Below are 16,654 nucleotides of genomic sequence, written 5' to 3' on the forward strand. Positions count from 1 at the left end.
AAGCTGGTTATTTACTCCAACTCATCCAATAGAATAACAAAGCCGATTGATGATGAATGCAAGACAAAACTTCCCCAAGATTTTGCTGAATTTCAGCTTCTTCATTGCTTCCGAGAAGCCAATAGAGCTGCTGACTCTCTTGCCAAGATGGGTTGTAGGCAATCTGCCCCTTTTATTACTAATGTAGTAATGTTCACATGTGTCTTCTTCTTTATCCCTGGCCTTCTCGGGCTCTTGTCTAATCTATCTAGCATTAAAACATTTGTTTAAATGTAAGCAGGTGCACTGCCAGCTTCGGCCTCCCACTTATCCCAATTTTTAAAAAGGATTTAAAGCCCCCATTAGAGAAACAAAAGGCCTCAAAATTGTAGGATGAGAACAAAAAAATTTTCAAGGGAAAAAAAAATTATATATATATATATATACATAGGAGTTTTGCATTATTTTCCTATCTTCAAAAAAGTCCTAAAATATCGAGATAATAGAAACCTAACATAATTGAAACCTTAAATTGTTTCGAAAAAAAAAAAAAAAGTTAGAAGGTTGCTATGAATGTGGCAAATAATCATTGAAAATCATTTTTCCTAACAATTTGTAAAATAGATATTCATTAATAAAATCTAAACACAAATGGTTTTGTTAACAGATCTTTTTAAAATAATTATTAATGAACTATTGTAGGAAATTTTTAATACAGCTTTCATAAAAATATTATTAAAAAAAAACTGTCAAAAATTTTATAAAAAAAATTCAATAAAAAATTCCTCAAAATATTTCTTAAATCAATACACTTAAAACACCTATTAACTTTTACAAAAAGAAAAACTATGTTAGTAATTTTGTATTTCAAAAAGTAAGAAGAGCAGGTTAAAAAAACATAATCCTCCCTGTAATTTATTAAATGCTAACATATATATATATATATATTAAAAAATTCACTAAAATTTATTGTCCTGGGAAGGTAAAAAGAGAAGAAGCTTGGGCTAGAGTCTAGACTACACTTATATCAATGAGGGTAATTACACAATCCTCCCTGTAATTTATTAAATGCTGTGCCCATCATCCATAATCCATGTGCTTCAGAAAGCTCCAGCCCACTCTACGAGGATGCCTTTCATAGTGTCCAATCATTCACTCCATAACAAACAGCTAGTACACGAAATCTATAAAGAGGAATACAACCAAGCCCCCTTTACACAAAATCTTTGCCGTAGCCGATAATAGGTAAGCGACACTTCGAGCTCCATAATGGACACAAGAAAGAGGACACATATGCTTCCCCTTTTCTTTTTTCTTTTTTTTTTTTGATAAGTCATATACTTGCCCTTGACTTCAGCGGATGGTGTGTCCTCGATTTGATTTGAAATTGGAAAAAAAACTTGTAAGAAGAGAGGCTTTTATTGGTGAGGAAATTAGGGTATACAAACATGTCAACATCTCCAACTATTGCATATACAATTATTGAAGGGTGGTTAGGTCTATTTCCACTGCATGCAAACAACTCATCGGACTAACCCACAAAAAATAATTAATGAGGCAAGTTGTTATAGAACCCTAGGAATATGAAATATCACCATTGCCTTTACTCTTTGTCAGTTCAAATTTCCAAATATGTTTTTAGTTTTAGGCATAGAGTAGACATGAAATAAACCTAACTTTTACCATAGACAATAAATAGGACTTATTAATATGCTGCTAAACCTATCATCTAGTTGAGTTATTGTCAAATACAATCTCTTCTAGGTTAAACGTTCAACTACCTGATCTAATAATCCAATTGGCTAGAGCATCGACTGTGTAGAAAGACAATTACATCAACTGTAACTAGAAAATAGCATTTCCAATCCAATCATGCACAAACAATTAAGAAACTAAGTGTGTTTTTGGATACCAATGAAAAATTAAAATTATTTTACTATTTAACTTATTTTTGCTACTATTTATAAGTTTCATTGCACCTTTTAGTACTATTCATATACCCCACTATACTATTTCAACTAACTTTTACCACTTTCGGCAATAGTTTATAGTTTTAGCTAAATAAACAATATTCAAATTGACCCTAAAATTAAAAAAGAAATGACAATACTAAACCATGGATATAAATGCCCTGCATCAATACCATCTAAACTTCATGTCAATTACTTGCTTCTCAAATACTATATCTAATAATGAGACATCTACTGGGAAATATAGGATATGATAATACCAGGACATCGGGCCCTATATTACACGGTTAGAATCCGTGAGAGATTGAATATGGTCTAGCAAACCACACAATTCTCCCATATCAGTCTACTAATTAGATCTGATCTAGAGGTTAGAGTTAATATGTATATTATACAAGCACGGGACATTCAGAATTCTCGTTTTATAATCTTATCAGCTGATTTCAGTCTCTTGGCGGCATGAACAAATCGAGTGATCACTTGTGCCTCGTCCACTTCTAGCTGCATCAGAAAAAGGATGTTACATATATGCATATCTAGTCTACATGTGTTCATGTGTCAAATATTTTTGTGAGAGAGCGAGAGAGACCTGCAACCCAAAATGCCGCTGCACAGCATTAAGCATTTGTTCCCTTGACGGATTAGAATTGCTGCTCAACTACAGCATTAAATTTTGAATTTAGTAAAAACTATCAAATCCGGCAGAAAATGAATTAGAAAGACCAGTAGTAAGAAAGACTTACAAGGTGGTAGTGTCTGCAATATCTCCACAATGAGTCTGTTCCTAATTTTGCCAAGTTCACCCTCTGACAATTCACACAAACAGTTAGGAAACATGAGTATCTAACAAATATCTTATTTGTACATAATCTGCTAACTCATGGATATAAGTGCACATGTTCAGCATGTCACTTGCTGATAAAAGTTAGAAAACACACCTGAACAAATTGTCATATCAAACCATGTAAATTTTTATGTATTTATTTATTTATTTATTTTGATAGGTAAGAACAAGTTTTATTAAAGGACTACTTTATGCAAAAAACATAAAGCAGCCAAAGATTTCCAAAAAAAAAAAAAAAAAAAATTTTTTTTTTTTTTTTTTAAATTTTATGAATAACCTTATAACCTTTTATTTTGCTCTGCTGCCTAACAACAATCAAATAATAGGAACTAATCCTGCATCTATCACTAATGATGAATTCAAGAAGATTAAACAATCACATACTCAAAATAGTCTAAATGTGAACAGCATTAAAAAAATCATTTTATTTTGTTTTTCCTGTCTATAAAAGTTTACCACTATCTTCATTAATCATAAAACATTGTACAACCATCCATCAGTGTTTCAGATTTGAGGCTCAGATGCCAGGTGCACGCAAACAAGGAATTAAACTTGCATGAATTTTAAGCGTCCAAAATTCTTACAGGCTGAGGTGTGTGAATGGATTGAACTTCTCTATAAATGCCACGATTTGTCGACTTCACTGATGTGGATGGAACCCATGGCCTTGTCCGAATTCTTTGTTTGCTCATCTTTTGAAAATCTATAGTAGCTGCTCGAGGAAAAAACAAAGACATTAAAAGGGAGATTTTAAAGAATCCTAAGTTTAACATGATATGCAGAAATTTATTTTCCTTCTTTACTAATAAGAAAGATATGCTAACACGATAGCTGAGCATCATCTAGACATGGTGTAACTTACAGAAATCATTATCCTTTTCACCTATGTCAGATCCACTGCTAGAGTTATCATAATCACGATCATCATCTTCTTCATGCCCAGTTGGATGTTCCAGCACACTCAATGCATTCCTTTGCAGCTTAACTTCAACCCCGTTTTTCAGAACCTTGCATGTTAAAGCATTGCCAGTTAAAACTATGCGACCTAAAAATTACTTTTGTGGCAGAATACAGATGTGTAGAAAGTAGAAAGTAGAAAGGCCCAACATAGTCATAAGACAGTAAGTATGAAGTAATAACTAATAAGAACAAAACCATAAATCCATTCCTATCATGAAGACCCATCAAATTTAAGATTATATATACTGAAACACTAAGATTTTTTTTTTATAAAAATTACATAAATCTAGAAAAATCTATATAAATCAACAAACTAAACTTTCCTCTTTTCTTAATTATGAATAGTTGAAAAAACACACACGTTAGCAGATAATAAAATACAATTATACAAAAGAAAGAGAAAACAAATCTAGAATACAATCATAAACAAATACTATAAAACACTTTTACATGCATAACACACCAAACATGCTTTGTTACAATACCCAAAATTTAATAATTGGCACATCCCAAATACTGAAACAAAAAAAACCCACGTTACTTACTTTGGTACACATGGTGGAGGCGGACTAAAAATTTCAGAAAAAAAAAAAAAAAAACCTTTTCTACGCTTTGCGACCACTGAAAGACAACTTTTTTTCACAAAAATTCTTATAACCCTAGATTTATAACCTAGAAAACCCCATAAATTTCGTTCAGCATGTAATGCCGTAACCTCATAAGGAAATAAAACAACCAATCACATTAAAGAACACTATTAAAAAAAACACTTTTTTTTAATAAATACTATATTAAAAAAGCATTCTATACATGTCAACTAGCTCTCGCATCAAAAGGACAAACTGCACAACACAAGTCAAATAAAATAAAATAAAACCTAAGAAGAAATCACACAGCAAAATTCTCATCCATAATGTGTGATATTCTTGAGCATGATTAATCATTAGCAATAAAAAAAGTACTCCAATACAGAGATAATAACAAAGCCAAAAAAAAAAGATTCATATTAAGAATGACTATCACAAAGGAATATAAAAGCAAAAGGTGAGGAAAGGAATAAAGAAATACCAGCCAATGCCAACCTCCGAGGCCAACAGCCTTCTTGACCACGCCTTGCAATCCCACCAACACAGACTTTGTTCTATTATTTCCAGTAACAATCACTTTGGTGTGCCTGGGGAGCACAGAAAGTTCCTCATCCCCACTTTCTTCACGAAAAGGCGAAAGAACCCGAGAAGAACAAAGCTCTGGCTCAAGCATTTTGACTTAACTATACCAATCCCTTCCAAAAAATTTTCAATCAAAAAGTAAAAACTAAACAAACCCAATTCAACAAAAACAGTAACATCCACTACCCAATACCCAAAACCCTCTAAATCTTGCAAAAATCTCCTATTGCTAAACAAAAAAAGCCCATTTTTTTCATATGGGTTTTGCTTCTAGTACTCAAATCCAACCAGTAAAATTAATAGCCATATCAAAAGTAATAATTTCCAACCCCATCTGACTCAATACTATCCAGCTCCAATTGCAAATCCTGATTAAGAAACAAAATAAACAGCAGGTCATAAGAAATTCCCACAGATGTTAATTCTAATTCTTTATCCCTGTATATATGTGTGAGAGAGAGAAAGAGACCCATTGTCAATAAAGGAATAAATGCGTGTGAGCCACAGAGATGGTATCCAATACAAACTTCACGGACTAAAATTGATCACAATGAATGAACCCACTGTTCATTCAGAATAAGTTGCTTCTCATTATTACTATTATTTTAGTTTATTGTAGTCTTTTTTTTTTTTAGGTTCAGAGAGTGACATCACCACTAGACCTAAAAAAAAAATTCAAAATCAGATATCAAATTCAAAACTTTTTAATCCAAAATCCTCCTTTATAACAACAATAAATCCCAATTTGCCTCATTGAAATTTTCTTTAGTTTTCAATCAATCATGCGTCTGAATTCTATAAGTAATAAATTTATTAAAAACTAATAAAACCAAAGTAACCCTTGAGACATTGTTTGGCTCCTGAGAAAGTGAAGGAAAAGAAAGAAATTGCAGGCTTTGAAATTCAAATAACTAAGCTTAATGCTTCACACTGGACCCCCCCCCCCCCCACAAAAAATTTTGAAAAAAAAAAAAATCTCATTTTGATTGCTTTAATAGTTTCCCTCCACTTTCTAGGAATCCAAAAAGATAACCAAGGACAAGAAATCTTACATAAATAGTACTATCTTTTTTATATTTTAAAAAAAAAATCAGCAATTACTCTCATAAAATAAATAAAAATTGACCATTTTTGTTTTACAATAAAACCCATATAATAAATAAAGACATTTAGATTGAAAAAAAAAAATTGAAATCAGGAGTGATAACTAAAAAAAGCAAAATAAAACAGTGAATTACAATAGAGGCAGAGCAGAAACATGAGCAATATATATATATAGTGTAATATACCTGTATTGTGTGAATTACTGAACAGGCTGAAATGCAATTTAAAAGTGATTAGAGCTGTGTTGTGTGGCTTGAAATGGGGATTTGGGAGTTGGAATTTTAAAGGGGTCTCTCTCTGTTTACTGATATTTTGAGGGGGGCTTCTTGTTGTTGTGCTTTTGAATGTGGGGAGCGAAGTGAGACGAATGAGCAAATAAAATGCACAGCTTTTTTTTTTTTTTTTTTTGGATAAGAAAATGCACAGCTTTTGAGAGAGAGAGAGAGAGAAATAATGTAAAGGAAAGATTGAAATTTCTTTGAGAGAGAAAGAAAGAAAGAGGAGTGAGAGAGAATAGAAGAAGCAGCACATTAAATGCTTACCAACTGCCATGGAAACGACCTGCCAATGGCCGTACGGTCACTACTTTTTAACCGGTTTCGTCGGTCATACCCCGTTTCCCAAGCTCACTACACTACACTACTGACTACACTAGCTCGCCTCGTACTCTCTCTCTCTCTCTCTCTCTTTGGAGTTTGGAGTATTGTATATATATATAAATATAATATTCTGCCAAAAAATATATATAAATATAATAATAGTATTTGAAAGGGAAATTCACGTGGTTGTAAACTTGTAAAATGTGTTTATCGTACGCATTGATCAATATAATTTTTTTAAAAAATTGTCTAATATCACATAAGACTTTTATTAATGCGTGTTATCAATTTATCCTACACTCATTAAAGAAATTAAAAAAAAAAAGTCTTTATCAATACTGAAAAATAACAAAATTTGATAATATAAAATATAAAATAAACTAAAAGTGACTCGGGATTTTATAATAAATTATTTGATTGTGTTATAAAATTCTACACTAACATGTGTATAAAAAAAAGGGGTTTGGCTTGTGTCCAGTGAAAGTTTTCACTGAACACATTGAATTGTAGACACGTGTCTACTCTTTGATATGTGTCTGAATCTGGACATGTCCAGTGAAAATTTCCACTGGACACAAGCTGTGTCCTAAAAAAAATGTTAACAAAAACCCATCAAATACTTGCTTTCTTTCTTCTTCTTTTTTGAGAAGATGCTTAATGGAAAATACTTTTAAAACCATACTTAAGTTTTACATATTTAAATTTATGCTGATTTTTCTATGACACGATTGTTACTATCAAGTAAGACAAGTATTTGATTTTAACTTTTTTGTCAACTTATTTTATTGGTTAATAACTTGAGTTTCGCATAAGCTTTAAGCTTGTTTTTAGCTTTTATGTACATTTTTTAAAATTTCACTTTTTCGTGCATTTTTTCACTTTTTAATTTTTTTTAAAAAAATACAAGTATACTTTAGCACAATTTTAGCAAAAAACTAGATAAACTGTTCCTAAACAAATACTCAATATACATTTTTTAAGTTTATCTTTTTATAGGATAAATTATAAATTGCACCCCTAAAGTTTTGGAGTGTTTGGATTTTACACCCTGAATTTTTAAATTTTGGATATTACCCCTTGAAGCTTGGGGTGTTTGGATTTTATACCCTAAAGTTTCAAACTTTGGATTTTACACTCTAAAGTCAGGGAGTGTTTGAATTTACACCCCAAAATTCTGAAACTGTAGGGTGTAAAATCCAAACAATCCTAAACTTTAGAGAGTAAAATCCAATCACCCCTAAGATATAAAAGTGTAAAATCTAAATTCTAAAAAGTTATGGTCTAAAATCCAAACACCCCCAAACGTCAAGGGTAAAATTGAAATTTTAAAATTTTAGGATGTAAAATTCAATCATCCCAAACTTTAGGGGTGTAATTTACAATTTACCCTTTTATATATAACTATATTTTTGTCAAATTTTCAAAACAAAAAACTAATCACAAGATGATATGTAAACTAAACCCACAATTTAAGAACAAATACAGCCAAATAGCAACTATAAAAAAAATAAAAAAAATAAAAAAAAAATCTTATAAAAAAAAAGAATTTTTATTCCATAATATTTTATAATCTATTAAATTAAATTATGATTAGTGTAAATACCACATTTACACATGAATCAACAGTTTCCATCACTTTGATTGTTTTGGGGTTTGGGCTGGCTGGATGGGTCAGCTTGATCGGCTACAGCTGAGTAAGTTGGAAGCGTATTCGGCTGTTTGTCGTTTTTGAGGAGCGGCTAATGATGCGCAGATCCTATGGGACCCGTTTCCACAGCTAAATTGATTTTGTAGTACTACTCTCCATACTGCTACAATTGAATTGAATTTGATGTCTGGATTGTTATTAATTTTTACTGCTATTGTCTTTCTTCTTTGTTCCGTTGTTTTTGTTTTTGTTTTTGTTTTTTTTAACCAATAGAAGAAAAAGACATGTCAGGGGAGCTTCTTCACCGATATCTTTCTTTATCTATTTTATTTTACTGCTTTCTCTATCATTGCCTTTTAATTATGATTAAAGTGATTAAACTGACATAATTTTTAATGTAAAAACTTATAAAAATTAAAAATAAAAGGGTAAAAGATTATTTTCGTCTCCAAACTATCATAAAAGTTCGTTTTTCGTCCCTAAACTTTCAAAAGTTCGTTTTTCATCCCTGAACTATCACAAAAGTTCATTTTTCGTCCCTAAACTTTCAAAAGTTCTATTTTCGTCCCTAAACTTTTCCAAGCGTATTGATTTTCGTCCCTCCGTCTGACGGAGTGCTGACATGGCTTTGACAGTGTGCTGATATGAGAGGGACGAAAATCAATACATTTGGAAAAGTTTAGGGACGAAAATAGAACTTTTGAAAGTTTAGGGACGAAAAACGAATTTTTGTGATAGTTTAGGTACGAAAAACGAACTTTTGAAAGTTTAGGGACGAAAAACGAACTTTTGTGATAGTTTAGGGACGAAAATGATATTTTACCCAAAATAAAAAAATCGACATCTCACCCAAATTGTTGGGATCATGCTTCTTTTTTACTAGACTTCATCAGTAATACTAAAACCGGACTATACATGGAATAAATGGGGAAAAGGTTTTTTTCCAAATTCAAATTCTTTTTGTATTTTTTTATTAGATGTAAATTTTGAAAATTTACCCCTCACCTCTTCCTCGACATGTATCTAGCACAATATTTGAACCAATACATATTAACCCATTATTCATCACAATTAAAAATAATAAAATGGTTTTTCTCATTTACAACGTGAAATTATACATTTTTACTAACTCCTCATTTTCTATATTAACCTCCACATATTTACATTTATGTTACAATATAATTCAATTTTAATTAATTAATATTAAAATGCTCAAACACTTTGTCGGAATAAATAGAAGTCAAAGACTGCTCTAATGTGAATGAAGTATTTGATATGGTAGTAAACTACAAATGGAGACCTGCTTGGTAAGAGGGTTTAGATATTGGTTATCAAAATGATAAGAAAACTATGATTCAAAAAGTATTGTAAAAACACATATTTAAAGTACTCATAATGCAAAAAATGTGTTTGGTACTCTGTTTCTAACATCATATTTTCAAAAGTAAGAAAATGCAATTAAATGTTTGGTATGAATATGTGTTTTTAAGAAGAAGAAGAAAAAATGTGCATTTTATGTGTTGTCAACATCATCTGGGTCCCCTGATTTTCAGAATGATTACAATAATGTCATTCAAAATTGTTACTTGAAAACTGAAATTTCCTATTTAAGTTTTCTCAAAATACAATGTTTAAACACTTAAATTAAAACTATGACTCAAATACTCTTCGCTAAAATCTCCTATCAAACATGTATATTTTTGTTGGGCCCTACAGCTTTCAATATTTAAATATTGAAAATTATTGTTTGAACTCTCCGACCAAACATTTGAAAATTGTGTTTCATCCTCTCCTCCATCGTGTTTTGTCTCCTTCGATTGGAGATGGTGCTATCCTTTTCTCTTTTTTCTTTTTCGGTTATGTTTCTTCATAACACCCATGGTTATCCAACATAAAAAACAAAAAAAAAAAATTAAAAAAAAAAAAGAAGAAGAAGAAGAAAGAAAGAAAGAAAGAAAGAAGAGAAGTGTCAAACAATACTAAGGGGTTGATAAAGTAGATTCTCGTGTCTCAAGTGACTGCGAACCAAGTTGTTTATGACCAACTTGAGCTTGACTCGAGAAAAAACTCATTTATATTTGTTTGTTTAGCAAATATGCAAATAAGCAAAGCTCAAGCTCATGCATAATAATGTGGTCATAAACAAGCTCATAAACATAAGACTCAATTTAGTTATATACAATATTATATTTTTATATGTATACTTGTCTAAAATTATACTTATACAAATTTGAAATTATTTGTATACATATGTAAATAGGTTCATATGATATCAAATTATGAATTTTATTTTACTGATAATACAAACACTTCATTTGTAATAGAATAAATAGATTTATGAAGGGATAAAAAAAAAAAAGTCATAGTTTTATTATATATGAGAAAATAATGAGTTAATAAAGTAATTCGTAAACAAACTCTATCTTGAGCATGTAATATCTTTTGGTGATGACCTTCTCCTGTTTAAAATAAAATAAAATAAAATGAATAAACATCAATTTTGAATACTCAGCTTAGTTTGACTTGTTTATAGCCCTTCAAAACTCCTAACCAACATTTTAAAGCCATCCCTAAAGAATTTCTCTATCTAATGTAAGAGGGATTTTTAGTGTATTTGGTTTTAGGCCTTTCATGTACTAACTCCAATGTGCATTTCTTGGTAAATGATTGCATTGATTTGTTTTAAGTAGGATTCCCAAATTACAGTTAAACAATGCTTCAAGGAAGCCAACAAGTGCGCTGATAGCCTGATACACGGGTAAGAAGATGGATTAAATCTCAACAAGATTTACCACTACACATACTTGGTGTGATGGTCATTCCACAAGTATAAGTGCTTATATTGCGTGGGGGGTAAGGGCCGGGGTTCAAGTCTATAGGAGGGAGCTTTACACACATATATACTTTAATTAGGCTAAATTAGAAATTTTATTTTGTATATATAAAAAAATAATAATAAAAAAAAAATATAAAACTCAGCAAGATTCTGTTCTCTTTAATTCTCCTCCTTTTGATGTTTTACTTCTTTTCAACTTTAATATTATAGGCATGTACCATGATAACAGTTTGGTACACCTTAAATAATCATTGACTGAAACCCACAAAGAGAATGATTTTGATCCGACAAATACAGAGAGAAAAATGGAATTTCTCCTCTTATATTTGGGATGGTTCACAATTCTTCTCTTTATTTTTTAAACCAACTAATTTTCCATTTTATGTTTAGAAAATTAGCAAATACCCCTAGTCCGTTACTTTTACAATTAAATCTAGCAGAATTACAATGATTATAAATACAATCCTCAACTTTCTTACTTATTTCCTTGTAGCATGTGACTAAATAATTTCTTGAAATGATTTAGTTGGATTTAAGTTTTAACTTAGAATATAGCAAATTTGAATTTTTTGCTCATTTCCTAAATATAGAGGAAAATTTTAAATTTTTTTGGTTATTCATAAAAATTAAAAAATTAATTGATTTAAAATATATAGGGAAATTATAAACCAGCCCACTCATAAAGAGGAAAACCGAAAAGTACATTTCCCCCTTAATTTAATGATTATTAAAAAAATTATGCAAACAAAAGAGTATTTCTAAATAAATAAAAAAAGAAAAAGAAAAAATGGATTAAAGTAACATTAAAGGGGGCGCAATTATTTATTATTATTGTTGCACGACATTTATTTACAATCAATTATTGATCCTACAGTTGGAGATGATTCATGATTGTCCCTTTCAACTTACTAAAGCCATGTAACGTAACGTGACTAACGTCAATTGTAACAAATTATCCGTTTTGTCCCGACAGCACTGTCTTAGCAACCAACACAAGATTAAACTCTCCGGTACTTCTGTTTAGCGTTTTTGCTTGTTTGGCAAAGTCGATAAAGGAAAAAGCATGTTTATCAAGATTTTAGCCATTCTCCTTACATTATCATTAAAATGGTTTGTTTTCCCGTGATATTGCAGGCTAAGCGGGCTTAAAAGCATCTCTGATAACTCTCTCCTTTTTCTTCTTATTTTTTTTTTTTTTTTTTTTTTTTTTTTTTTTTTTTTTTTTTTTTTTTTTTTTTTTTTTTGTATTGTTTAGAAATTAAACAGTTTTTTTTTTTTTTTTGATGGGTTTAGTTTTTACTTTACCTACCTATTATCCGTTTGGATACAGCTACCAGCATCTGTGTTACGGCATTTTTTTTTCGAGAAGAGTGTTTCACGTGATTGTGCTTTGTTCAGTAGGTCCCGTGAATACTTTATTCAGGAAAAAACTTTAAAACTAGGTCCTACAATACTATTCACACATTTAAAAATTATTTTACTATAGTGTTTTTAGTTTTTAACAAAATAAGTGGTATCCAAACACACCCTTAGTGTGCGTTTGGTTCTAGCTTAAAAAGTCAGCTTATTTTTCTATTCAACTTATTTTTACTATTGTTCATGATTTCACCGTTTGGAAACAGCTTATTTAACTGAAACTGAATTTTTTTTGCTGAAAATATTGTAAATAAAGGTAAAAGTTAGCTGAAATAATATAATATGACCCATGAAAAATACCAAAAAGTGCAGTAGGGTCCATAAATAACAGCAAAAATAAGCTAAATAGTAAAATAATTTGGCTTTATAATATGTTCCCAAATGCAACCTTACTTTTTGAAATACACTTTCTAATTCTCTATCATTTCTTTATTGATAAATTAACTTTTTTTTTTTTAATTTTGTATTGTTTAGAAAATAAATAGCTATTTTTAGTTTTTTTTTATGCGGTTACTTTTAGTTTTTACTTTACCTACTTACTTTTTTAAATACACTTCCTGATTCTCTATTATTTCTTTATTGTTAAATAATTGACTGTCCCAAAAGCTTAAACTATTAGGATATGATAATTAATCATTTAACCACATAATTCTAACACTCCTCCTCACATGTGGCTGAAACTACATTTTAATAGGTGAGGCCCAACATGTAAGATTTTAAATGAGAGGTAGAGTGGAAGAGACAATGATTGAACTTAGAATCTCATACTCTGATATCATGTTAAATTACCAATTATCCCAAAAATTTAAACTATTAGAATATCGTAAATTTAATTATTTAACCACACAATTATAACATTTATCTTATTTAAATATTATTTTTTTAATCTTCATTTGTTCATTTATAAGTACATTTTTTTAATTTCCTAACAGGAAAATTTTCAAGCATCTTTTTTGTTAGTGGTTTAATTTTAATGTTCACACATACATGATTTTTTTGTTCGCATTTACCAAATTTATTTTAGTCTTGTGCAAACCCTTTGAAAATTATATGTTTTATCAAATCTATGTAATTTGGAATGAATCTATTATTTTTATTCATTAACCTATAATTAATTTTCCTTAAAAAATACTTATCATTAATTTTTAATAAAATAAAAAACTTCATTCAAAGGGCACACCAGTGCACCACACGTTTTAACTTCAGTTTTACATTCTCGATCATTCATTTTCGACTTACACCACATGTTTTAAAATAAAAATTTATCACTTACTTCCTCAACCATTCATTTGTTACATTCTCATGAGAGAGAGAGAGAGATCCTTCCCTTTCTTCTCGAGTGGGTGCATCATGCTTGGATTGGGCTGGATCAGCTTCTTTGTCTTTTGTTTTTTTTTTTTTAATGATTTGATTAGTTTTAAGATTGTGTTTTTGTGTTTTTATTTTGATTGTGCTTGAGTTTAGAGATGTTTGAGATAGAAAGGATTTGGACTTAATTGTGTTTGTAGCTGTTGTGAAGGTTGAGTAAAAGTTGAATAATTTAATCGGCTGTGTTGAATTTTTTATTCCAGTTAATTATTTTGCTAATAAACAATAGGTCTTCAAACCAATAGAGTTACTGTTCATTGCAAAAAAAAATTGTCGTTTAGAGAGTCTGTTGGAGTAACATTTTGTGGGTTTACTCTCTAAATTAATAAGGATTTTGGGTTGAAAGAGTTTGCTAAAGATGCTCTAAAGACTTTTTTTTTTCTTTTTTTTTTTTTTCGTGTGCTAAATAGCGCTAACTAGCCATGTTGCCATTTTTTCATCTAAGTTTGAGGGTAAATGATACTTTTTCATTTTGCCCATCTTTTTTTTTTCAAAGGTCTGGTTAATGAAATAAATATTGAGCGTGGTATAAGTTTATATGAATTTCAGTTTGTTAAAATAGCATAAAATTTGGCAAATAGAAAGTCTAGAGAAATTTTTTTTTGATATTTACTAATGTGACAAATTGTTATTTGTTAGTAGTAGATAAAAAGTAATGTCAATAATAGATCTAAATAAAAATCTATAAAAATTTACCAACTCAAATTGGTGTGAAAAAATAGTCTTTTTTGTGTGTGTGTGTGTGTGTGTGTTGCAGCTTAATTATGTGAATGCTCAAGACATAGATGGTGTTCTCGTTATCCCCCAAATTAGCACTTCCTATATTTATTTCTAATCAAGTTTCCATCATTGCTACCAAACAGAAGCTTTTATTTACGACATTTGGGCACAGAGCATGAGGGCACGGTTGTCATTTAAAACTATCGAGCTCCAAGAGACAGCTACCATATTAGCCAAGCCGGTGACTTGTTAAATGACCGGTTACTTAAAAAAGAGAAAGGGAGGATGACGTACACGTGTCAGGGACACAGCTGTCGGATCTTATCCAAGCAAGAGTGTTGTTGTTGTTGTACAAATAAACAAAAGCAAAAAAAAAAAGAAAAAAAAAAAGAAAGAAAAGAAACTGTTTGATTCGCGGTATATATGGAAGGAAGAAGAAGCAAAGCAAAGAAAAGGAAATTGCGTAAATTTGAAATTTGATTTGAAATCCGGCCCATGCAGCTGGAGCGCACTTCTTAAAAATCACAATTTTTAGGGATTTCAAAGGGGCTGGGCCCCCACATGGCTCCTATTCATTGTTTTCTTCTTAATTTTTGGGTGACTTTCTACTTTTTTTTTCTCCTTGTTTTTTGGCTTTTTGGTGGAGCTTCTTCCATATAGTATACAGTTTTGTCCCATGGTAAAAGCTTTGCCCTATTTATTTTATTTGTTTGTTTTTATTTATGTACTATTGGGTTTTGGTAATTTTTTATGATAGTTTTTTATAATCAGATTAAACATTAGTCAATTTTTGGTGTAAGCAGTAATTGAACTCTAAGTATTTTATACAATTATCAAAGACTTTACTAGTTAAATTAACTAAAATCCATCATTGGCCTATAGTTTTGTAACAACATTTAAATAAATTAGGCATAGATTTTGTTCCTATAATTATGAAATTACCACGATTAAAAGGACCAGGACTGAAATCTTATCCATCGTACTCTGTAGTCTGTACATAAAATACTGTAACACAGATATAACATGACAATAAGAGGATGGCTTATGATAAATATAACTAGCTTGGGTTGGGCTTGATAAAAAGGGTAGTTAGATCATAAATGGAAATGTAAACTCATTTTACCAATAGGTCAAACTTGAATACATTTTAAATCCATGGGTTTGTAGACAACTTTATTATGAAATGTAATACTAAAATAATAAATAACGTGTAATTGAGTATTTAGGTGTTGAAAAAAAAAAATCAAAGAATTATGGATACCTACATCTATACATATATTAACCAGCAAAGCTTAGAGAAATATCCAATTAGATTCTATAATTGAATTCAAATTTGTGCATGTGTCATAAATTATTTATTTTTAGAGAGAATTTTATTTCTTAATTTTTGAGTCAATTGTGGGACCATATCATAAATATCTATCGAAGTGAGTTATTGTGTACAAAAACAAAAGAGTTTAAATTATTGAACATAAAAAAAAAATTTGACAATTTACATTTTTTACCTAAGAATATTCTTACAAAACTTTTTAAAGAGTTAAAATATATATATATATATATATAAGAATGACAATCAATAATATTTAAATTATATATAAAAATTATATTATGCATCTTAATGTATATTTTAAAATTTTATCCACGCATACTAGATTTGTTGTTATTATTATTATTATTATTATATATATATATATATATTTTTTTTTTTTTAAAGTTGAGACAAAAAGTTAAAAGCTAGAAAATTTTAGCAAACAAATTGACACATTTGGTTGGGAGGGAAAATGAGTTATGTTAGTACCACATAAAGTGGTACAACTTGTGCTATAACTCGCCTATGTGGTGAGTTGTGGGTGGTAGAGGGGTGACGGTGAGTTCATGTGGAGACACCCCTTTACCACTCACAACTCGCCAACCACTTTATGTGGCACCAACATAATTCAAGGAAAATACTATAAAATATAAACTTGAACTACTAAAATTATAATCTAAATCTATCATTACACAAGAGAGAGAGAGAGAGAGAGAGAGAGAGAGAGAGAGC

At 30.0% G+C, this 16,654-nt stretch overlaps 1 protein-coding gene across 1 annotated transcript; it reads right to left on the minus strand.

Annotated features, from left to right (window-relative positions):
* Positions 1 to 2,098: 2,098 nt before the first annotated feature.
* On the minus strand, positions 2,099 to 6,530 carry LOC111986061 (uncharacterized). The gene is made up of 7 exons (XM_024017699.2): positions 6,212 to 6,530; positions 4,822 to 5,290; positions 3,656 to 3,800; positions 3,378 to 3,505; positions 2,693 to 2,755; positions 2,539 to 2,607; positions 2,099 to 2,450 (listed from the first exon to the last, which is right to left on the minus strand). Exons 2-7 carry the CDS (start codon positions 5,011 to 5,013, stop codon positions 2,358 to 2,360), a joined length of 690 nt encoding a protein of 229 aa, XP_023873467.1. The 5' UTR covers positions 5,014 to 5,290; positions 6,212 to 6,530; the 3' UTR covers positions 2,099 to 2,357.
* Positions 6,531 to 16,654: the final 10,124 nt, after the last annotated feature.

The sequence above is a fragment of the Quercus suber genome, unplaced genomic scaffold, assembly GCF_002906115.3.
Source record: "Quercus suber isolate HL8 unplaced genomic scaffold, Cork oak 2.0 scaffold_365, whole genome shotgun sequence".
In the NCBI taxonomy this organism is placed as follows: Eukaryota; Viridiplantae; Streptophyta; class Magnoliopsida; order Fagales; family Fagaceae; genus Quercus; species Quercus suber.

What these genes read in the sequence shown, in the direction of transcription:
- LOC111986061 (XM_024017699.2), bottom strand. Translation starts at nt 5,013, where the DNA reads ATGCTTGAGCCAGAGCTTTGTTCTTCTCGGGTTCTTTCGCCTTTTCGT. An exon ending in TCGGAGGTTGGCATTGGCTG is followed by an intron (nt 3,801 to 4,821) that starts GTATTTCTTTAT and finishes TTAACATGCAAG; the next exon opens with GTTCTGAAAAACGGGGTTGA. An exon ending in AGCGGCATTTTGGGTTGCAG is followed by an intron (nt 2,451 to 2,538) that starts GTCTCTCTCGCT and finishes TTTCTGATGCAG; the next exon opens with CTAGAAGTGGACGAGGCACA.